This window comes from Pseudoliparis swirei, chromosome 1 (assembly GCF_029220125.1).
Source record: "Pseudoliparis swirei isolate HS2019 ecotype Mariana Trench chromosome 1, NWPU_hadal_v1, whole genome shotgun sequence".
Classification (NCBI taxonomy): Eukaryota; Metazoa; Chordata; class Actinopteri; order Perciformes; family Liparidae; genus Pseudoliparis; species Pseudoliparis swirei.
Window position 1 is genome coordinate 15,983,503 of NC_079388.1, and position 23,298 is coordinate 16,006,800.

At 47.9% G+C, this 23,298-nt stretch overlaps 1 protein-coding gene across 1 annotated transcript in view; it reads left to right on the top strand.

Moving 5' to 3' along the window:
• foxo6b (forkhead box O6 b) overlaps nucleotides 1–18,825 on the top strand; it is a 41,807-nt gene extending 22,982 nt beyond the window's left edge. Inside the window, exon 3 of the mRNA XM_056420618.1 lies at nucleotides 14,555–18,825. Coding sequence (XP_056276593.1) covers nucleotides 14,555–16,246 — 1,692 coding nt within the window. The 3' untranslated portion in view covers nucleotides 16,247–18,825. The remainder of the gene's footprint in view (nucleotides 1–14,554) is intronic.
• The last annotated feature ends 4,473 nt before the right edge of the window (nucleotides 18,826–23,298 follow it).

A 23,298-nucleotide genomic window follows, 5' to 3' on the forward strand; every position in this document is an offset into this window, starting at 1 on the left:
TCTCTCTCTCCGGTTCCCTCGCTTTCCGACTCTGCCACACAGACCTTAACTCAAACTGACTTAATTGGGCTGTCTTTGTTCTTTGGAAATGTGGGCATACCTTCTTCCCCTTCTCCCCGGCAAAGAGAGACAAGAGAAGTAGAAAGTGAAGAGGGAAGGGAAACGATGGAGGAGAAACCGGAGTGAACTCCACGAGTACTCCCTGTGCCATCCGTGCTCGGGTTAGAGGGGGGGGGGGCTAAGAGGCGGGAGGGAGGGGGGGGGGGATGATGTGAGCGTGTAATAGTGTGTGTGTGTGTGTGTGTGTGTGTGGAGCGAAAGATGGGGAGGGGAGTCTCGAGGGTTCACGTGGTGTCTGTCAGACTGGCAGACAGGAGCTCTGCCCCCGAAACAAACCCATGCATGAATAAGTCAATACAGCCATGTCTGTGCAGTGTGTGTGTGTGTGTGTGTGTGTGTGTGTGTGTAGGTGCACGTGTGCAATGTGTGCGTATACATGTGTGAAGGCAGGGAATCAGATGAGGATGAGGGCGATGAGGTTTTTGGGTTTCCCAGCGTCTGTGACAATGAGACAGACGCCACATTCCCCTCACAATGAGAAACAGACAGAGAGAAAGAAAGAGAGAGAGAGAGAGTGATCAAAACCAGAGAGTGCGAGAGAGAGAGAGAGAGAGAGAGAGAGAGAGGAGCGCTTTCAATCGGTTGGGACAGTTACAGCATAACTTGCACATTGCACGGAATTGGTTGGAAGCAGAAGTATGTTGGAGTTCGCTGCTGCTTGTGCGTGAGAGTTCTGAACCGGACTGAACCCGACTGAACCCGACTGAACCCAGATGAACCAGACTGGTTCTGCCACATGTTAGACCCAAACCTGAAACACAGGCTACCTTTAAATCTGTCCTTTTACTTTGTTACTTTTTGTTTTTTAACTTAAGGATGTGGAGATCCAAACATTAAATCCCGGCTGCTGGGATTTGATCCAATCGAGCCGGTACTTTACGCGAAGGCTCATAGTCGGGGATCTAGTCATCTCTAAAGGTGTTTGGGTTTGGGTCCACGGCTCAAGTTCGTCCACAATCTGGGGGAAAACCCCATTTCTCCCCTTGTGCGTTTCAAAGACTGTTGCCCCGGAGTATCGTAGAAATGATCATTTATCATTTCCTTTTAATTTTATGAAATTTAAAACCAGACGATCTTTTTCCGGCTGAACCGGACCGTTCAGACGGTCATAATCCAAACCAGAACAAAGTCGAGTCGTAAAGTCGCTCACCGGTTTTCCCCCCGCTACGGTACGTCCGAATGGTTCTGCAGCTTTTTACCCGGTGCGTTGCCAGGTCTGTCCTCTAAAGCAGCTCGTAACCCATTAGGAACCAATACAACTGAACCCAGCCGGCACCGGCACCGTGTTTACAGCCCGACCCGACCCAAGGCCTGCAGCTACATCTCACCTTCACGGGGGAAACGAAAGAGAAATTTATCGGGAAATTATATTCACACGATGGATTCGACCCCGAATCCAACCCCAAAAAATGAAGGTTCTGTTGTAGTGGACGGGTTTGGTTCACGGAGCAGAACGCGAAGATCGTTGTTTTTTCTCCTTTTTTTGCAGTTGTGACAACAGCGCCATGCAGTTTCCATCCATTTCCGACTGTTATAGCTAGCACCCCGACCGCCTGCCTTACAGTGAACACGAAACATGTATTGGACTAAAACTCAAACACAAAAAAGAAAATGTAATCTGCAGGATTTTGCAGAATCGACCAAAATCACCGTTCTGTTCAACGTTGACGATTCAGTAAAACCAGGAAGAGAAAGAGAGACATTCCTTGACGAATAACATTCAAAAGACACAAAACCCGGGAAGCCTTCATGAGCGCCTCGACACGATGTGAGATCTGTAATCCGAGTCAAACCGGAACCCCGAGCTAATCGTCCGGGTCGCGAGGGGTTAAGTGCTTCAGGTGTTAATATGTTTAAACTGTGCAATCATAGCTCCCTTGACACGCGTGTACTCCTTCTCAATGTGATGAACAAAAAAATCTTGGGCAATGAATTTTTTTTTATTTAATAAGAGGGAATGAAGTCAGAGAGAGAGAGAGAGAAACAGAAGAGACGTGGGGGGGGGGGGACAGAGAAGGAAATCGAAGATGGAAACAATTCAACGTCCTTGGAAACCAATATGGCTAATTTGAATTTGAGACTGAGGACTTCGCTCCTCTTCTTTCGCCTCGTATGACCTCCTCCTCGCCCTTCTTCTGCGCTCCCCAATCAGTTTAATCTCTCTCTCTCTCTCTCTCTGCTCATCCCTCCCAGATGATCTCCCTACCTCCCTCCCTCCTCTTTTTTTTTCGCTCCGTCGTTTCGAGACCCGCTCACTTCTTTCACCCAAAGCAGATTTCTTTCCATGACGGATGGCGGGGCTCTGTGAACACTCGCCCAAAGAAAAAAGCTCCGTCAGATCTTCGGCGCTCGCGTAGTAAAAGCTGAGAGGCGGGGCGGTTCACTCGGGGACATGCCTGGCATTATGGGGTGGCGAGCGAGGGAGTCAAGATGGGGGGGCTTTGGTCGGGGGTGGGGGGGGGGGGGGGTGCGCGCCGTCATTTTGGCGTCTTCCTAAACGCCTGGATCTAGTTGTGGTCGGCCGGGCTGCGACCGTGTTAGTTAGCCCTGGGAAAGCATGCTGCATGCACATTGGTGCTTTCAGAAGAAGGGGGTGGTGGTGGTGGAGGGGGGGCTTTGTTTTTTCAAGGTCTCCCTCTTTTCCTGCTCTCACCCCATCAATTTTCCCCCGCACATTATTCCTACAGTCTCTGTGGTTCTCCAACGAGCCCGCTGCCTCGTCGGCATCTTTACAAGTCCTCCTCTTCCAACATCTTTACCAGAAACCCTCCAGCCTTTCTCTCCTCACTTCGTTCTGCCCTCACTTTTCCTCCCCTTCTCTCTCTCTCCGATGATCATGTCTCGTGGGGGAAGACAGTTGGCAGGATGCAAGCTTGCTGCCATGGCAACAGGAACCCTCCCTCTCCCTAAGGTCTCCTTAGCAACTAGTAGCTTGGCATTGTAGTAATGAGCCGGCCCAGCATGCCATACTAGCGCAGCACGAGATGTGTGTGTGTGTGTGAGTGAGTGTGTGTGTGTGTGAGTGAGTGTGTAGATCTGTCTTTGCGAGGGTGATATACACGCTGTCAAAGTGGGGTTTCACTTCTGTTCTGCGATCTCAATTAATAATACAGAATTAGAAGTTCTGTTGAAGTTGTGATTCATGAATATGCATATCCTTTTTTAAATCGTTTTTCTCGCGTCTCGTCAATTTATCGTACATTTTTCCAGATCGGGTTCGCCAGACGGGAACGTACGGCCCGGTCGTGGGGTAGAGCGGCGGCCGACGCACATCGCTCGGAGAACAGCGTTCCGACTTGTTCTTCCCTTTTTTTGGAAAAAAATTGGCATTCAAAAGAGCACATCTGATGAGAGATGTGTTTCTCTTGAAAGGAATTTGAGTTTGTCAAAAAGTGTGACAGTGTGAATTGGCAAAACGATTTACCGTGAAAAAAAGTCCCACTGACATGAATGTTTAAAAAAATGGATTCAAAGGCGGCTGCATTTTTTTTTTTAAAGGACTAATTGAATGACACGATACAAAAAAGCAATTGTTGTAGACGACGATTTGTATCATGACTATTCCTATCTGACTTTGGTATTTGAGTATGAGGCCCCAGAGAAGTGACGGATTAAGCCAATGATGATCGGAGACACGGCTGCAGTGAAATACGATCCAAACGGAGTCGTATATGTATTTATTTCAGCTAAATGTTGCACTCAGAGGTCATTGTGAGGGACTCTGGGTGATTGTGGTGTTGGAGTCTGCTTCCAGACCCTCTGAATCGCACACATCTCCCATTTGGTTCACAGATTAAAATAGTGTTGTGTTGACTTGTCGAAGGCTGTTTCACGCACGCAACTCAGAGCTTTACAGGCGGGATTAGAAAAGGGGATTATATTGCCGCTTGCAGCTTTTCAGGTGCATTGAGTGCGGGGAACCGGCTCTCGTCAGGTTCGGATCTTTCTTAACGCAACGTGCCAAATGTATGTTGACAGAGAATCGGTCGCTGTAATCCTCAACGTGACAGCGATTCCCCTCGCTGACTCCAGTCCCCGTTTTTTTTGTACGAATGGGGCGGAGCTTTTGAAAATGATGCCGAGGCGTCCTCTGGAGGAGTGACCTATGACCCTACTGTACACGATGGGGCACGACGTCCACAATTCAGTTTATTTTTCTGTACAGCCCATTCTCACAAATTAGAAATTTGCCTCAGAGGGCTTTACAATCTGTACACATAGACATCCCTGTCCCAGAACCTCGCATCGGATCAGGAAAAACTCCCAAATAACGAAATACTTCACGGGGAAAAAAGGGAAGAAACCTTCAGGAGAGCAACAGAGGAGGATCCCTCTCCAGGATGGACAGAAGAATAGATGTCATGTGACCAGAAGGAATCATTAGAGTTACAACACATTCAATGAGTATGACGGAGTGTATGAATAGTTGGTAGTCGGCATGGACCACGATCCAGACCTCCGTGATCCATCAGGCAGATGGAAGTAGAGAAAAGTGAAAAAGTCCTCATTCAGTGCAAAGATTTCCGCGAGAGTTAAAGCAGACACGAGGCGTTGGAAGTTTTCGGTTTGCACAATTTGAGAAAGTGTCGGGCTGGCAATCGGTCGTGGGGTTTGATTTTCGGTGCCAGGATGTATTCCCCCGAGGAAATTTAGTGAGGTCGGGAAAAAAACCTGCTTCATAATGAAGGCTGTAACTTTGGGAAATACCCATTTAAATTGGCTAACGGAGATTGCCATACTTTAAATCAGCTTCTGATGAATCTTAAAAAGTGAACCATTGACTTTGTCCCTAATTTCCTTTTATAGTGCCGTCACAAGACAAACACATCGCTTGACGGCCAGCGACCCGAAAGTCTTTGCATGGCAGATGTCTTTTTGAATCTTCAATTATCACGAAGCTTCGTCCTTAGCTGTGAAATTTACGTGAGCAAGATATGTGACTATTGGATTGAGGCACGACGGAATAAAATAAAAATCCCCCTCCTGCCAAAACAAAGTCGTACTGAATGACTGAATAACCACCGTCTGGCGGTCTGGGGATGTTCCCTGCTGAAGTCGTACATTCACAGTTGATATTTGATACGACACTCAAGCAGCAGTTTCAGAGAAAATGTCTGAATATTCAACAATGACTCCCCTTTTCAAGCGATATGAATATGCATTACAAAGAGTTGAATAGTTTTGTTCACGATTAAGTGGCTTTTCAGAACCACTTTGGGTTAAATCCAACCCTGTAAGTGAGGTACACACACACACACACGCGCGTTCAGAAAAGTTCATCGTGGAGTGCCATTCAGTCACGTCTGCTCCGTTTGGAAACTCTCAGAAAAAAGGCCAAAAGGTGGAGCTGATTATTTGAGCGTCAGTAGTCGCTGTTTCGGAAGAGTTCGATGTTTGCGAGTGTGTTTCCCGACTCTCCGATTCATCGAGCCGGCGGAGCCTTTGTTACTTTTTATATTAATGTGCCATTCATTCGTCGGTGGTGCCGCGGCAGCCTCGGTGTGGGGATGGATGTGACAGCTGAGTGTTGGGGTGGGTGGTGCTCTCCGGAGACCTGACTAGCAGGTGTGATCAGGCCTGTTTCTCAGCTTCTCCTTTGGCTCCCATAGGTGTCACGATGCTGCACCTGGCGTGTGAAAGCTCCCAGGGGGGAGGGATAGAAATCACAGCTGTGGAGGTGACTCCTTTCTTATGAGCGCTAGTCAAAGGTGGAGGTGACGAACTACATTTAGTTTGTTTTTTTATTGGAATTGAAAAGGCACAATTGTGCTTAGTTGTGATATGAAAAGGCCGGAGCATAGCTATAAGAGGCAAAGTCATCCATTCAGATACAGAAAATGTAGTTTGCCTTTTCTTTTGTTTGCCGTTCTAATGCTCGTAGCTCAGAGCTACATCTACGAGCTGGCGTTGCTCATTCAGCTCTTTGCCTTGTGAAGTAGCTTCAGAGTGAGATTAAAAAAATAATCATGTCAACCATTTTTATTTTTTAAAAGCTGGAATAGAGATATTATTTGTTATTAACTCACAAGCAGTTGATAACATTACGTAACGTGACTTTATTACAGTGGCAAACCGTGGCTTAATCTTCTGGTTTATTGGCAGCTCACTTTTTTTACATTGAAAGATAAGGGAAAATATCCCTTTTTATTGTTTCCATAAAACACTTCTAGCTACATATAGTGATACCAATACATATTGTGTGCTCTGTAAATGGAACAAAAGAGACAATTTGACTGTATTTCTACTCCAGCGAGTTGACGACGACTGCCCTTCCTTAGTTTCTAGACGTGGCGGTGTTCCACGGGAAGGAAGCTCGGCTCCCGGCCGCTCTGGGTCCGTCCCTCTTCGCGGCGCTGCGTGGCCCGAGGACCGGCCGTCTCTGGCACGCCGGGAGGATTTTTCCGATCCCCTGCCCCGCTTTCAGATGCTCGTTAATCTGCCGGCTCTATTTTTATCTGCCCTCTCCTCCCGCCCCCGGGCTCTCCGCCTTCACTCGCCTCCTTATGTCCATTTGCAGCGAGAGAGGCCGCCTCGGCCGGCCGGCAGCTCCAATTAGAGGCCTCTCCGCTGGGGATTGGGCTTGCTGTCCGCCTCGAGCCCCTCAGGCTCCCTTTACCGTCTACCTTTCTCAGGTTAGCCCCAGACGACGCCTGCCCCCCCCCTGCCTCTCCGCACCCCGTCTTCTCCCTCCCTATCTGCCTTGTTTCCCCCCCCCTAGAGCCTTTTGGAGCTCCCCAGGGAGTCAGGGGGAGTGAAAGGCCTTCTGTCGCCCGAGGACCGGCTCTAGTCCCTCGGCTCTACTTTGACGAGAAGTTAACCGGCGCACCTTTTCAGGAATCATCCTCAGAAGAACTGCTGGAGACGCTAACTCCGATCGCCACAGCGACTGCAGATATTCAACTGACTACAAACGCTGGTGTTCATCCTTCCGTGGAGAAAAGAGAAGGTTTTTTTTGTCGTTTGGCGAGTTCTGCAAAGAACACCGCAACTCAAAAGAACCCGCCAATTTAAATCCAGCTTCAAAGGGTTTTGCTTTAACCTGCTGAATAAGAGCATTCGGTCTTTTATCAAACATATTTTGAATATTCAACAACAAAGAATCTCTAAAATCTTGAAACTGTTGTTAAAAGAGGGATGTTTTTTGGTGTTCCACGAGATAAAACATGATTAAAAGACGTTGAGAGTGAGTTATATTTCAGTATGTGCAGCTCTGTGTGGGTCAGGCTGTTTCTGTGGCTGCACATCTTCATCGTGTCCAGTTGGTCGGCGTTGTTGCTAGCCTTGTACACAACTCATTGTGTGTCTGTAATGGTCCTCGCTGCAGTGCATTCATCTGGATCCTCTCATCTCTATCTATTTTCCTGCCATCCACCAAAAGAATAGCATCTTTTTTTTTTAATCCCCCCACCCAAACTCTGCATGCTCACACCTTCTCCAACCCCATTAATCCCTCAGCCTCCCACTTCTTTATTTCCCTTCAAAGAGACAAGCGCTGCCCGTGACATCAGTCACAGGAAGTGAATCTTTAGCGTTGACTAATTTCCATCGATTGCCTCCAGACAGGCTTAGCAGACGAGACCCGTTCCCACACAGAGCTGGCTGCTCTCATTTAAGTCTCCCCGCCTGCAGAAAACGCTTCACAATGGACGCAGTCGGCGCTTTTATCTTCTCCCCCACTCCTGCTTATTATCAAATAAATGTGCGGCATGGAGAGATACCCAATTGACAGGCTCCGCGCATAATGACTCCTGGCTGTGTGAAATGGATTCATAAATAATGGTTGAGCAAGGTTTTTTTTTTGCCGAGTCCCGCTACTTCTCGCCAATCCCCCACAACGCCGGGCTGGATTGCGCCGGTCCGCGTCTACAGGAGCGCCGGGTAGAATTCGAAAAGCGCCGTGAAATACGCCGTGAATTCAAGTCGAGCTCCTTTTTTTTTTTTTTCAAGAAAAGAAAAGTGGAGCAGAAAGCAGACATTAAAATCCTCGACATGATGTTCTACCGAATCCTCTAAAGAGACTTCTCTCCGGTGAGCATGTGGGGAGGTAGAAGCCGCCTATAAAAACGTCCAGGAGCAGAACTCCTTTGCAACCTGTTCCCCCGTCTCAACAGAGCTGCAGCAGAAGGTAAATCAGTTTCCATTTTTTTTGTTGCTTCTCCCGGCGGTTTCCATGTGCAAAGTCAATCGAACCGGCACACGGCGGAGCCCGCACTCACCAGAGGCCTCCTTGTTTTTTAACAAAGCATCCCCATCCATCCCACGTCGGTGACACATCGCTTCATTAACGCTCCCGGCTTTGTGTGTATTGACGGCTTTTTTTCTCTCTCAAAATGGCAGAGAGTAAAAGTGCCGCTTGCCTTGCGCCGAAGGGGCTTAAAACGGACGATAAAAAACAAAACTGAGTCCGTGCCAGCGAAGCTCCGATTGCCTCTGGACCCATGTGCTAAAGTAATAAGTCCGTCTGAGACACGGGGTGAAAAGGTCTCAAACTCCTTAACGCTAGATTAAGGAGCAGCTTGATCAAGGCGTCTTAAGTGCTTCATTTTAGAATCAGGATCGATAGCCGCGAAGAAGAATTGAGCTCGGAGCTTTCGGTCGGCAGAGCTGATTGAATGGAGGCGGATGACTTCTCAGAAGCCCCTTACGCTGGAGGAATGGCTCGCACCGTACACCCGGCTGGTGTTTCTATTTTAGAGATTCATTCCCTTGTCCTTTTGAATGATGTCGAAAAAGGTTATTCTATCCCCCCAAGCCGCCGCCGCCGTCGCAGCAAGCGAGCCGCGTATTAGCGTTCACTAGCTAACGCGCGGGCGGGACTCTGGTGGAAAACATGTTTTGACGACGACGACAACAGTGAGGCCGGCGTGACGTAGCTAGGGGATGGGGGGGGGGGGGGGGCAATCCGCACATATTTTTGAAGAGCTTGTTGTTCTTTGGTCGACCAATTACGTCCATCAACGCCGCGCCCATCCTCAATCGCCGTGATCCGACCAATCCCCGCCCTGTCTCTGTGAGTTCGAGGGTGAAACCCAGTTGAGGAGTGCCCGGAATTAACCAGGATTAGCCTCGGATTGTCGGGGATTACTCAGGCTGGACAGGGATTAAGTATGATTGCCAGTTTGGGGTGGGGTGTGCGGGGGGCAGATGTGTATGTGTGTGTGTGTGTGTGTGTGTGCACATTGATATGAACATGTCAAGTGGTGAAACATACATGGTGGCGTTTGTTTACGCTTGTATCGTGTTTGTGTCCAAGGCAGTCTGGACTGAAAAGTCTAAAACACACCAGATATGATTTTAATTTCCACATATTGTCGGACACGTCTTTTCCCTCTATGGCGTGACAAGGTCCAGTCCACAGATATATATTTTTATATTCGTTGTTGTGTAGAATGAATATCGGAGGCTTTGCTCTGCTCACACACAGAGCTCCGTGGAGAGAGTTGCCGGTAACAGAAGCCAGAGGAGGAAGGGTGCTCAGGGTTACATCATTCTCGTAGCCATGCAACACAAACTGGATCATTTGCAATGGATGTAATTAACGGTAGCTAGCTAACCCAGACTAAAAAAAAGGGACGAGGCTGTTGAAAATAATAATAATACTCAAGTAAATTAACCACCGCTCGGTTATTGCTATTCTGAAATGGAGGATGTGGGCACACCGCATCCTGCTGAAGAGAACACAACGTTTCTGATCATTTAAAAGGCGGTTTGGAGACGGGGGTCGCAGTAAAATGTCGGAACAGCAGAGACCGAACATGGAAGTAAGAGTGTAACATAATCTACACCCACAGAGGGGAATTAACCGTCAGTTTTAACACAATGTAAAAACATGGTGATTTCCTCGTCTACTGGACAGAACGAGACTGTCGAGATGTTCCTGTTATTCTGTCCAGCCTCTGCGTGTTCAGTCTGGAGTATATCAGGAGACACTCGGGTACGACTCAGCCTGTGAAAACAGTTGACTACTGTCAAAGGTCTCTGGAAGGTTTTTGGAAAAGTAAAAAAATCAAATAATTTAGGCATGCGATTGAGTTGCATTCTGGGAAATGTGGTGTTTTAGTCACAGTTACGGACTAGAAGCCAGGATATTCCGGTCACTGCTGCTTCGATTTAGATATCTTTTTTTTCTGTCTTTTTTCTTCATGTCTCTTGTTGGAGCGCCAACTTTATGAAAGTACAATACAACATTTTTATGAATTTAATTCGATTTTTTTCAACTCAAAATCCAAATTTGTTGTTTTTCTGAGTTTTCAACCATTGAACAGGATTAACATTTAACTTTTTATATTCAAGTAAGGGCGAGCGTTAGCGTTGGCTTGTAACCGTACATTTAGAAAACCCTATATTGAGCTTGTGCATCAAAGGCTCCATCTCTCTGGTAACTGAGCAAACTTTACCTGCTGATGAAGGGGAAGTTGTGATGTGGTTGAAAGCTCTGGAAAAAGTGGGTCAGCACCCTCTGAGTTGGGATTGTACAGTCAGAGTATTTACAAAATGAACATTATTGCGAAGTATCCAACTTGTATAATAGAGTTAGATCTCATTGTTCAGGTGTATTTACAGAGCACATGCAGAAGATCATGATGTAGAGTTTACCATCAAACAAACCCAATTCACATATTGTTAAGTCTGGTATTTCGAAAAAAGGGAAAGGTGTAAAAATTCTGTGTTGAGACCGATCTGTGTGTCCGCGGGCCATTAGCTAACCGCTGGACTGACGCTCCCCTGACTCAGTGTTAGCAGCAGTGTGTCAGGGTCAAACTCGGTCACTGTGAATATATAATGTACAGTAGTGGAGCTGCACACAGTGCAGCGGGTTCCCTGTGGAGGAGGAGGAGGAGGAGGAGGAGGGTGAGTGAGGACGGAGTCAGTCACCAGCCGTCCATCTCCTGCTGCATGAGCAGAAAGGCTGAGAGCAGAGGCAACGGGCATCTCCTCTTCAGAATCACTTACTTTCTGACAACTTAATACGTACACCGAGGCGACGGAGGCCCGAGAGTCCGCAGGTTTTCTTCCAATCAAAAGACGTCGCTGCAGGTTTTCCACTGATCAGCTCCTCCTCCGTGTGCTAATCAGTGCTACGTAGCATTTGATTGCAATGATAACCGGGAGGCTGTCACACTTCCCTTTGCATGTGACGGTCCAATCCTTCACCGGAGTCACGGTGAAGGATTGAAAAGAGATCAAAATTAAAGTTTCTTGTTTGTTTTTTGTGCAATTACTATCGAACTTAACATTTATTTGCGGAGGAAAACCTAGTACTGAGAGCAGGGGAGTCACTTTTTCACTGCGTGGGTCTTTTAAAGCTTATTACATATCACAGTTGCATAAAAATAAAAGTTTTCTGCTCTGACTTCGTGAGGTGAAGATTTTTTTTAATGTTTTGCCCCCAAAACATATTTAGTTTGGGAAAGATTGTGGTTTGGGTTATAAGAACTTTAATACAGTTGGAGGATGTTGTCTGTCATGGTAACCAGTCAACAATAACCACTTGGTTCGGGAATTTTTACTGAAAAAAGGAGCCATGGGTTTGAGTCATCATATTTATTGCCCTTAAACTAAATCTGTTCAGAACATATATTTCAGGAGTTCATGGTGTCAACAAAAAACTGAAGAAACACCAAAACTCATGAAGCCACTAGAGATATTCAAGATACACATAATAACACAAATAAACGGATGAAGGCTTATCAAGATAGCTTTTATGAGTAAATATATATATATATATATTTATAAATGAATACACTATATATATATATATAAATGAATAAACTATATAAATATATATATAAATAAATAAACTATATATATATATATTAGGCCTCTTTTGTTGGTGGTTTCTTGGACTCTAATTGCTTTCTTGTGTTCATACAATGGGGCTAACAATCTAGGAACAACATATTTAGATATAGATATTAACATTATTTAGATATATATTAGCAATTTTAGTACAACATGTTTGGTTTTAGCTGAAAGAGACACAAGGCAATGCAGAGAGACAAAGCACATTATAGGTGAAGGAACAGCAGTCAGTGTATAATTGTTGCGCCAGCACACACACACATTGGAAGCAGGAATCTGACACACTCAGATAAAAAGGCTGTTTTGAGTTGCCTGCAGCATCAAACAGCATCATCCCCCCCCCCTCCCTCTCTCTCCCTCTCTTCCTCCCCACCGTCACCTCCCTTCTCTTCAATGTTCCCTCTTTTGGTTTACTCTGTTGCCATGGCTACGCCCAGCCGGAGCCGTCATGTTGCGCAGGAACCTGTCAGGGCGCCGCTCTCAGATCACCTGATGCGGGTCGGCTCCACCGGCGGCCTCTTTCACACGGCGTCATCGTTCAATTTTGGCTTTGATAAAAGTCTGCATCCGCCGCCGCCGCCAGCCCGTTTTTGTAGCGAACGTTGTAGCTCGTGCAATTTTACCGGCCTCGTGTTTTGGAGTGGACCCCTCCGAACATCAGAGAAGGAAACAAAAAAAGCACATAAATACATCCCTCCTATCCAATTTCCACATGTGTGAAGAGAGTCTAGTCAAAGCAGCGGGATTTGAGTGGACAATGGGATGAAAATAACCTGTTGGGAGTCACGCTGAGGGGACGGGAGTGTGTGGAGGGGGCTTTTCTCCATAATTGAGAATAGCAGCAGGTCTGATACAAGGCTGATTTGAAACCCACTTAAAGCTGAATTCCCCCAGTAAACATTTTGCGAGACACACATTAGCCACTGCTGTGGATGCTCTGCCTCCCGTAATACGCTGCAACAACCAAAGGAAGCCGTCACCTCTTCTCTCTGCTGGCTGTTCGCTGCCAAGTGGCTCTGTATGCTGCCCGAGGATTGGGGAGTGGTTGGGGGTTGGGGGGGATGCATATGCTGAATGTATGGATTGCACCGAAGGGTGGAATGTAAACTGACGTCGGAAACAAACAGCTGACCGATTTGCATCTCCCGCTGTTTGTTTCCACCTTTCAGTGTGAATGGATGAATTGGAGATGGGAGAGGGGGGTCGGGATGGAAGTTGTGGAAGGTGATGAGAGGATGGATGGATGTGGAGAGAAGGGGGGAAGAATGAGCAATGTCGTGATAAAGAGAGGCAGGGACACAGGGAGGGAGATGAATGGGGGCTGAGAGCAGGAAAATTGGACAGGAGGCGGGGAGTGAATGAAGATGGAGAATGGCTCCAGATATCAGGAGACGGAGATTGTGAGCTATGTGCAGGTAATAAACAAGGCAGAAAATAGATAGATATCTCCAGAGAGGAAAGAGAAAAAAGTGTGTGATTGCGCGCACGAGGAAGAGGGTTGGGGTTGAAGGGGGTTCGTTTGCTCCCAAAAGAGCGGGAAAGGGAAAGAGAAGACGGAAAAGCAAAAAGGGGAAGAAAGCTGGAGAGAGAGAGAGTGTGAATAACGACACAAGCGGGAACGATTTGGATGAACATGCTGTACTTAGACTAAGTTGGCCAGCTGAGATGATGTGTATCCCTGCTAAGCTCTCCTTGAGGCAGGCTTAGATCTCATCAGCTCACTCCAGGTTGGCACCGGCTTCAAATGCTGCTGCGGAGCCCTGGATTAACGATACAGCTGTCACTCAGACACTTAAACAGGGGTCTGGAGAGGCTTATCCTACACACACACCCCCCCACCACACCCCAACCCACTACACACACACACACCCACACACAGACACACACCCCACACCCCAACCCACTACACACACACACCCGCAACCGGCACATGCGTCTGTCTTCAAAGCTATCCACGAGAAGACTTCATCGTAACGGTATCTGTTTGCCGACGGTCATGTTAATTGTGCCATGGTTTTTAAAAGAGGTTAAATGAGCATGTCCTCCCCCCCCCTCCCTCTTACTTCCCCTCTATCTTATTCCAGGCCTGCGAATGAGTGTTTCTTTTTTTCTTCTTCTGGTACTCTTCCAGATCCGCTTTCTGCCAAATCTCGCCTCCCCCCCTCTCCTTCCTTCCTTCCTTTCTTTCTTTCCTCCCTCGCCGTCTCTGGCTGGATCTCAGGCTCTCATATTTGGAGGCCCTTCAATCGATATGGGCCGTCTGTGATTGGGTTGCCTCGCGTGATTCATTTCTGTAACCTTGGTGATGGTTTGATGTGGCGGCTGCACCCGTGTCCATATTATGACTCAGTGAGCGCGTGTGGAGAGGAGAGGCTGGTCAGGGGAGGTATCGATTGGTCCTTCGCTCTCCCCTCCGTCGCCTCCCTCTTTCTTTATCCATCTTTTTCTCGCTCACCGTGCAGCCTTGATAGTTTGGCCATAATTTGAAATTACTTTGTGTTCTCAAGAAATGATTACTTAACCCTAAACGTTCCCTTGGGGTGTTAATGCTTATCTATCTTTTTCTTCTCTCCCTCCCTCCTCTGTCTTTTTCTCTCCATCATCTACTTCCCATCTTTCTCTCTCGCTCCAGAATTCAATCAGACACAATCTGTCCCTGCACAGCCGCTTCATCCGGGTGCAAAATGAAGGCACGGGGAAGAGTTCGTGGTGGATGCTGAACCCAGAAGGAGGGAAGATGGGGAAGGGACCCAGACGGCGGGCGGCCTCGATAGACACCGGCAACCGCTACCTGAAGACCAAGGGTCGCATCAGCCGAAAGAGAGCGGGGGCCATGGGCCTCGGACGGGGACAAGGTCAGAGGGCCGGACCCGCGATGCAAGACTCCCCGGAGCATGGCAGTCCAGCAGGGAAAGGAGGTGTGGGCATTGGGGGCGAGGAGTACGACACCTGGACGGATCTCCATTCCCGCACCTCCTCCTCTGCTTCCACACTGAGCGGCTGCCTGTCCCCGGTCCTCGCCGAGGCTGAGGCCGACGAACCGGAGGAAGGTGGACTGTCCTGTTCGGCCTCCCCTCGACTGTACCCCAGCCCCTCCAGCACACGCTCCCCGGCCCTGGGCACCGGAGGCCACTGCCCGACCGTGGAGCTGCCCCAGCTGACTGACTTGGCGGGGGCCATCAGTCTCGAGGAAGGTGGCTACCCCCAGCCACAGCAAATCAAATGCAATGGTTATCCCTACGTGCCTGCGCCCAAGGCGGAGGTCTCCTACTGCGGGCCCATGTACGGACAGCCTTCCATGGGTATGCTCCGGCATCACACTCTCATGGAGACCATCCAGGAGAACAAGCCAGTCAGCTTCCAGCGCCCGATGAGGGGCTACTCGGAGAACAACGCCCTGCAGAGTCTGCTCACTGGAGGTCCTCCGTACTGCAACAAAGAGACGGCGTTGGGCCAGGGACGAGAAACACACACACTTATGACACAGGGGACCAATGGCATTCACAGCCAGCACAGCCACAATCAGAATCGCAGCCACAATCATAACCACAATCACAGCCAAGAGCACGCTCACAATCCCAGCCTACACAACGGCCACGGCTCAGTCCACGACCAGAACACAACGACACGCCATCAGAACCACAATCAGGGTCACAAACACCAAGCCAGCCTCGACTACAGCCACAGCCACAAGCCCCTGCCTGCCCACGACTACGGCTCGAGTCACGAGCACAGTCACAGTGACAAAGTCAACGCCAGCCAGAGTCACATGCACAACCCGCATAGCCCTCTGCACAGCGGGCCTCACCCCCAGGCCCTCTCCCCGAGGGTTAGCACTGACATCCTGCAGCCCTACAGCCTCAAGGCCTCGAACCACTTCGGGCCCCGACCACACCTCCCGACCTCGCCGTCTCTGCCGCCCAACCCCGCCGGCGTCATGGACGTTCCCCAGGACCCCTGCCGCTTGGCGTCCGCGCCTCAACCCCGTCACCAGCCGTACCCCGGAGCTCACCATCAGGGCATGACTGACTCCTGGCACGGCTACTACCACAACACCCACCAGCAAGGGAACGCTGGTTACCAGGGGCAACAGCACAACTCCCACAGTCGAATGGCCGCAAACCTGGAGATGGAGAACGCCCCCAATGGTCTGGACTGTGACGTGGACTCCATCCTGCTCAACGACTTTATGGACACAGAGAGCATGGACTTCAACTTTGACGGCTCTCTGTCCCAAGGCATGGGCATGGGGATGGGCATGAGCTTGGGGGCGTTTGCTTGCCCTCCGCCAGCACACAGCAACCAGAGCTGGGTGCCGGGGTGAACCCAGGCCCAAGGGTTTGGATAGACACATGACCGGAAAGCTCACCCACTGGGCCAGGCTGCTGGTGGGCTGTACCCTTGGACTGACTGACTGTGATTCTGTTTCTCTCTGAGACTGTAGAACAAAAATACGTATTGTCATTTGGTTTCCTGGGGACTCCATACACCCCCACACCCTGTTTCTAAAGCCTCCTGTCTCCATATTGAACCTGCCCCCACTGAGCCCCGTCCTAAAGCCTCCCCTTGTTCATGCCCTTCATGTTTTATTGTTTAAGGTCTCTGCCCAATCCCGTACTGCCTGTCCTAAGCTCTCAAGCACTTTACATCCATCCTATCCATACAGATGCAGTAACACAAGACCAGGTGAAGTCGCGTTGTGTGTTGGCTTAAGTTTAATGTATGCAATCCACTTTACAGTATTATCTCCTTCTGCAAAGGAGGTGTTGTTTTTGACTTGAGAACATAAATATCTTTCAATGTAGAGGTGCGCTCAGATTGGGGTTTAAAAGCAGGAAGGCTTTGAGGTATAAGGATGAGGAGGGGGGGGGGGGAAGAAGAGGGAATCACAAATAAAGGCATGGAGGGATAGAAAGGAAGGGAGCTCTATGGTCAGTAAGACTTCTCTCCCGGGTGGACAGTGGTGTTTCCTGTTTGGTTTAGTGGAGGAGGACAGTCATACATCAGGCAACCATCAGGCCCCCCGCCAATGAAATGCAACATCCCGTCTCTAATCTCCAAAGTAATGCCAGAGTGATGCATCGCTATTGCAAATCTAATGCGCCACTTTTCAAGCTCCCCCCCCCCCTATTCTCAACTCCGGACACAACGGCTTAATGTGTTTTGGCGAAAGTGATGATTAAAGTCACTCTGCACTAAATGGGTGAGGGATTGAAAAGGGTGTTGTTGGAAAGAGGGGGGGTGGTGGTGGTTGGGGGGGGGGGGGGCATTGAGGGGCGATGATAGGAAAGGAGAAATGCAAATATTCCCTCTTGCCTCTTCCACTCCATTTTGTGGATTTATGTAGCTTTCCCCGTAATGAAATAAGCAACGATCAGAGCCTGCTGTGCATCCCGAGGAGCTCTCTGATTGGCCCGCCCGGCGTGGCTCCTCCACCGGCTGACCCGAGAACAAGCTTACCGAGCAGCTGTGGTCAGGCCCGGATGTCGACGGAGCCGTGGTTCTCGGACCCCCTAGTCCACCTCGTCTAATTCACGAACACGCAGGTTCAAGCCCGCTCTGCGCTTTCACTCCTGCGAATTGCGAACCGATGAACGGCGTCAGCGGATTACTACTTGGGCGCTATCTCCTCTTCCCAGGCTCCCTCCTATCACGCCGCCCCATCCCGAGATCACTCGGAGGGCAAACAAGAGTAATTAACCGCCAAACAAGATGGATGATTTATGCAAGTGCGTGTATTCGCTCATCGGCACAAAGTCATAATTCTCTCTCCCGCCAAGAACAAGGAGGGCGATGTTTTTTGTTGAGAGGCGCCGCCCGGCGACGAGGTAAAGCGGCGAGCTTACTTGTAGTGTCCTTCAAGTCCTTCGAGCGTTTCCCCCCCGCCTTTGACAAGCGTTCCCCCGCCCCAAACCCGACCGCGGCTTCACTTTGCCGTCGTCCGTTCCTCGTGCTCGTTCCGTGGTTGTGGGTTAGGGTTAGGGTTAGAGATAAAAGAGGGATAAAAGCTTTTTGTGTACATTTTTTATTTGTGTTCATTCCCACAGGGAAAACAGGGGGAAAGGGGAGGCGGAGGGGGCATTCGCCATACCCTCGTCCTGGCACCTGTCCCACTTCAAGATGGAGAAAATAGGAACAAGAGAGAGAGAAGAAAGGTAGATGCAGAGAGACTGAAGGGGAGGGAGGGAGCGACATGAGGAGGCAGCATCCGTGAGACTGAGGGAGATTTTCCAGCTCGGTAGCTTTCTGTTGAATTGGCTGTTTGAATCGGGCCAAATGTCAAGTGCTACTCAGCCAACTCCGGCGAGCTTTGACCAACAAGCCACTTCTCCCTCCCGATCAAGGACAATGACGGGTATTTCCATACACATTTCTTTAAGATTTCTTCTTTTCTTCCCCCCCTCCCCCGAGTTAAGATGGCCCATTGTTGTGACCCAATTGTAATTTGTTCTCTGGACTGTGTGCACTTGTGTGTCAAGCTTCTCGTGGGTGTGCGAGCGTGTGTGTGTGTGTGTGCGTGTGTGTGTGTAGCACAGTGATGTACAAGAAATGATTACGGGAATATTGTTGAGAACTAACACGCCCCGGTGTTGTCCATGCCTGGATGAGTGCGGCATACATAATATATACAGTTTATATTTATTGGTTAGGGGAGACGGGTTCTACGGAGGACCGCTCGGACCCCCCCCCCCCCCCCTCCCCTCTCTCTCTGCTTCGTCTCCTTGATGACAAAAAGAAAGCGGAATGATATTTCAGTTTGACTTCATTTCATTCTGTACATAATCTATATTGAAAAAAATTGTATTATAATTTTTTTGCAAATATCAATTTCTTTTCTAAAATGATGTATCTGCTCATCTGGTGACCGTAAAAATAAAGAAATAAAAACAAAATGAGAATTTAGATTTTTTTCTTTCTGCGTCTGTTATTTGTATTATTAAGTCTTATATGAACTCTTAAAGCAAGACACACACAAACATGTTTTGTTAGACCCACATGAACAAGGGAATTTGACTGATTGACCAAAAATTCAAAAGTTCCCTCGGGGTCCAACAGAATACAACCATCTCTGTCGTTAGGCCCAATATTTGAATAAGGAACAACCGTAAAGGCCTGAAAGTGCATTGGAGGGGTCCTGCTTCCTGGAGGAGGAGACATATAAGAGGTGTCAGATATAATGTAGGGAGTAGAGAGAAATAGCAAGAATAAAACTGCAATATGGAGAATCTGAATTAAAGTATCGGGTCAATTAAGTGTAAACATAGATGAAGAATGGACTTAAAAAGTGAGTCTTGTCCACCCCAACATGTTAAGCAGTTATGGTATTATAAGTGTAGTGTAGAAGCCCTTTTATGAATCTGTAAATCTGTAAACATTAGGTGGTAATAACCACATAAGTCTTCTGATCATTGCCACTTTATTAGGAGATAAAACTACAAGAGAGGCTGAACGGTCAAAGTAGAACTGTCTGCAAACTGATTGATGATGACAACAGAAAGTTTGGGTTGTGATTTTACTGTTTAATAAATACATTGACTAATCTAACTCAGGCTTGTTCACACTTTCTTATGAGCGATGAGCCCTCGTTCCTAGTTCTTAATTAGCGTGATGAGCGCAGTTGTACCGTTACCAATTTAAATTATGTCCCGGACTACACAAATAAGAACATGAAAATCCCCAGTGGCGAGGTTTTCCCCATCAACATAGGAGCTCACAAGTCATACAATTAATATCAGTATGGAAATATATCAAGATGTATCATTAGCTGCATGTGTGGGTGTGTGTGTGTGTGTGTGTGTACATGAAAGTGTGTTTGAGGCCTGTGTGGTTATGTATATCTTCCTATAGATAACGTGTGTGTGTAGTTTGTATATGAGGGAGCATCTGTATTTGAGCCTACGTGTATGTATGTTGCTGTGTGTGTGTGTGTGTGTGTGTGTAAATGTTTTTCAGATTATTCAAATGCCTTTTTTCTCATTGTGTGTGTGTGCACATGTGTGTTTATCAGAGTGTGTTTGATGAAGTGTTTAACACAACACTGTATTACCCTATATCTTTGTTTTGGGACTGTCTAAGCGTGTGTGTGTGTGCGTGTGTGTGTTTTGGTGTGTGTGTGTGTGTGCCTAGTCTAGCGCCTGTGTGATAAGGCTCGTTAGCAACCCGATGCCACGCCGCAGCTGTGTCTGTCCCAGCGGAGGCTTCCTCACTGAGGGACTGACTTGCATCTGCACCGCCATACTGTGCCCCACACACACACACACACACACACAGCAATGGAGGTGAGGGGGCGATGAGGACCCATCTGTGTGTGTGTGAGTTAAAGTAATACTCGGTTAGTTAACAACAGCTCACCTGACAAGATGGCTGATCCTTGTACACCTGGGAAGATGGCGGCAGCCAGCGCTGCACACACACACACACACACACACACACACACACACACCGACACACAATGTCAGAAACCACCAACAGCTCTCCGTCATCCCCAGCTCATGCCGTTGTATAAAATATGCCTCTCGGATGCTAGTTAGTTCACCGGGTAGAGAGAGCGAGGTTAGTGCACAAGAGGCAGAATGCATAATCAGGACGTCTCCGGCTGCACGCCATGCAAATGTGAAGCCCGACGTGTCAGAGCGGTGACGGATCTGTTCTGACAGACACGGTGACAGCAACTTAAAAAACTACACCCCCTTCTCTTTCTCCCTCTCTCCCTCCCTCATATATATTTACAGCAGGAGCACCTTAATTCTCTCTCTCTCTCTCTCTCTCCCGAACGCCTCGTGTTCCTGTGCAGCTGTAGTTCACAGGCGTTGGGGTCCTGTGATCTGACAAAAGGTTTGGGGCTGATATGCAAAGCTCTGGTGTGCGGTGTAATGTGCCGGTTCTCAAACCCACTAAATCCCAGGAAACTGCTCAGTAATCAATCTCTTTTGAGATCATGCAATCCAATTATTAAATTTTTTTTTTTTTAGATAAATAGCTAATTATTTTTTGGATTAACCGGTTTTTTTTTAGCATTCCGTAATTATTGTAGACAAATAAATTCTGTGAAAGAAGTCTGTATTATTAATGCACCGACACTAAATCCATCCCATTTAGCTGTGGGAACGCGACTTAAAGACGGATAATGTTGCGTTTGCGTCGCATCGTCTGCCTCCCGCTGTTATCGCTGTGGGATGAGCCGACGACATCACAGTCGCGGAGATCCTTACGCCGACTCAGAAGGCCTCGGATGCTGTGGGTGGTCACATGGGGACAGGAGAGGCGAAGGATGGAGCAGAGTTCACGAGTAGGTGAGTCAGAGAAGACAACATGCCCAACCATGTCTGGAATTCCTCATCGTCTGATCTATTTATTTTATACTCTTGATTTCATTGTCATGATCAGTGTTTTCATGTCTTATTTTGAAGTCCCTGTCTCTGTTTCCCTGCACTTCCTGTCCCTGTGATTGTCTGCCCTGTCCCTGATTGTTTCCGCCTGTGTGATTGCAAGCCCCGCCCTCATTGGGTCCACCTGTGTCTCGTTCCCCTGTGCCCAATCACCTGCACCTGTATTTAAACCCTGTTGGTCGCATTCCCCAGTGTTGGTTTGTACTGTTTAGTTTGGGTCCTCTCCTCTCTCCTCTCTCCTCTCTCCTCTCTCTGGCTACGACAGCCGTCCTGACATTCATGCTGTTACTCATGCTGTTGATTTCTATCTTCTTCGACGCATTCAGGATTCACCGTTTCTGCATATTAATGCAAACTCACTTGCAAGATTATGGTAATATGGTCACAATGTTAGGTTGTCGAAATTGAAGCGATATACTGCAACCGACACGTCCTAGGCCCCGCCCACACCGATGTTTCACCAATCAAATTTCAGGACCAACATCCACAATCTGTCCCAAAATGTCACGTGCAGGAAAGTAGCTAAAGGTCAAGATGGAGGCGAAGACCACGTCTCCTCGTCTTCATCAGGGCACGTCATGCAATGGCCTTCTCCGAACAAGGTGGGCTGGCATCAAATAATGAACCATTGTTTATGCTCGGCTCATTAAGCAGAGGTATTGTGGCTTTGGTTGTTTTTACAGTTTAACATATCTTGTGCATATTATTTTCTAACGGTGGTCAAACTGTGTTCCAGGGCTTTACTTACCGAAATCTTTCTTTCAATCATTTTAATTCAAGTTTTTACAAGTTACACCAGACAACCAAAAAAAAAAAATACATAAATCATCATCCTTCATATTACATGACATGTCATTTAGCAGACGCTTTTATCCAAAGCGACTTACAATGAGTGCATTCAACCAAGAGTACAAACTCAGAACAACAAGAATACAGAAAGTAACATTTCTTCAAGATAGTCAAACTACAAAAGTACCATAATAAGAGCCATTTAAGTGCCACTGAAGTGCTAATCTGTGTTTTAATCCAGATATAGTCGGACAAGATGTGTTTTTAGTTTCCGGCGGAAGATGTAGAGACTTTCTGTTGAACCTACTATAACCATTCCTTCACAGAGTCACTTGGCTCCCAAGATTGCAAAGCCTCTTCTTATGGTTTCGGCATATTCCTCGCCAATAAAATCCATAAAAGGGTTCCAGACAGAAAATAACCCGTTCATGTCTCCTTGGAGAACATGTGCGAGTCTTTCCAGTGGCAGCGGTTGTAGTTCATTGTGAAGCCAACTAGAGACTTACCGCAATCTCAACGGGCACCTTCCATTTAATCCAAAATGTCTCACATCGTCACGGCAGGAAAGATTCAATGAGCCGAAAGACGACGATAATTATTTAATACCTTTTTAAAGCACACTTATTCAATAAAGAAAACCCACACGCAATTCATGCATTTTTTCCTCTCCGCCCTTCATGTTCAACGTGTCATCCAGAGCAGGGGTCGCCAACCCCCGGGCCGCGGCCCGGTACCGGTCCGCGGCTTGGTTGGAACCGGGCCGCGGAAAAAAAGTGAATAAAAAAAGTTGGATTTTTTTTTTTTTAATCGGTCGGAAAAATATATTATTTTGAAAAAGGACCGGATCCACCCGTGTGTACGTCTGAGCCGCATTCAGGAGTCTTAAAGTTCGGGTTTCTCGCTGCAGGCGAGTCTCATGCGCCGAACCCTCTGCTGGCGGCACATTTCAGTGACAAAGAATCTTAAAACATATTCAACCTGCTCAATGAATTCTGTCACTTCAGGGAAATGACAACTGTTTTCAAGTTGGCCGATAAAGTCGCTGCTGTGTGGGCGAGTGAACAGCGGAATATTCTACATGTTTCAGACGTTGACCGGTGGAAGAGGCTTTTAAAAGAGTTTGAGCGGTACTCCAACCACAAAAGACCCGGCTGCAAAAGAATAGACCTGCAACCCATTCGTAAACAAACCCACCCGG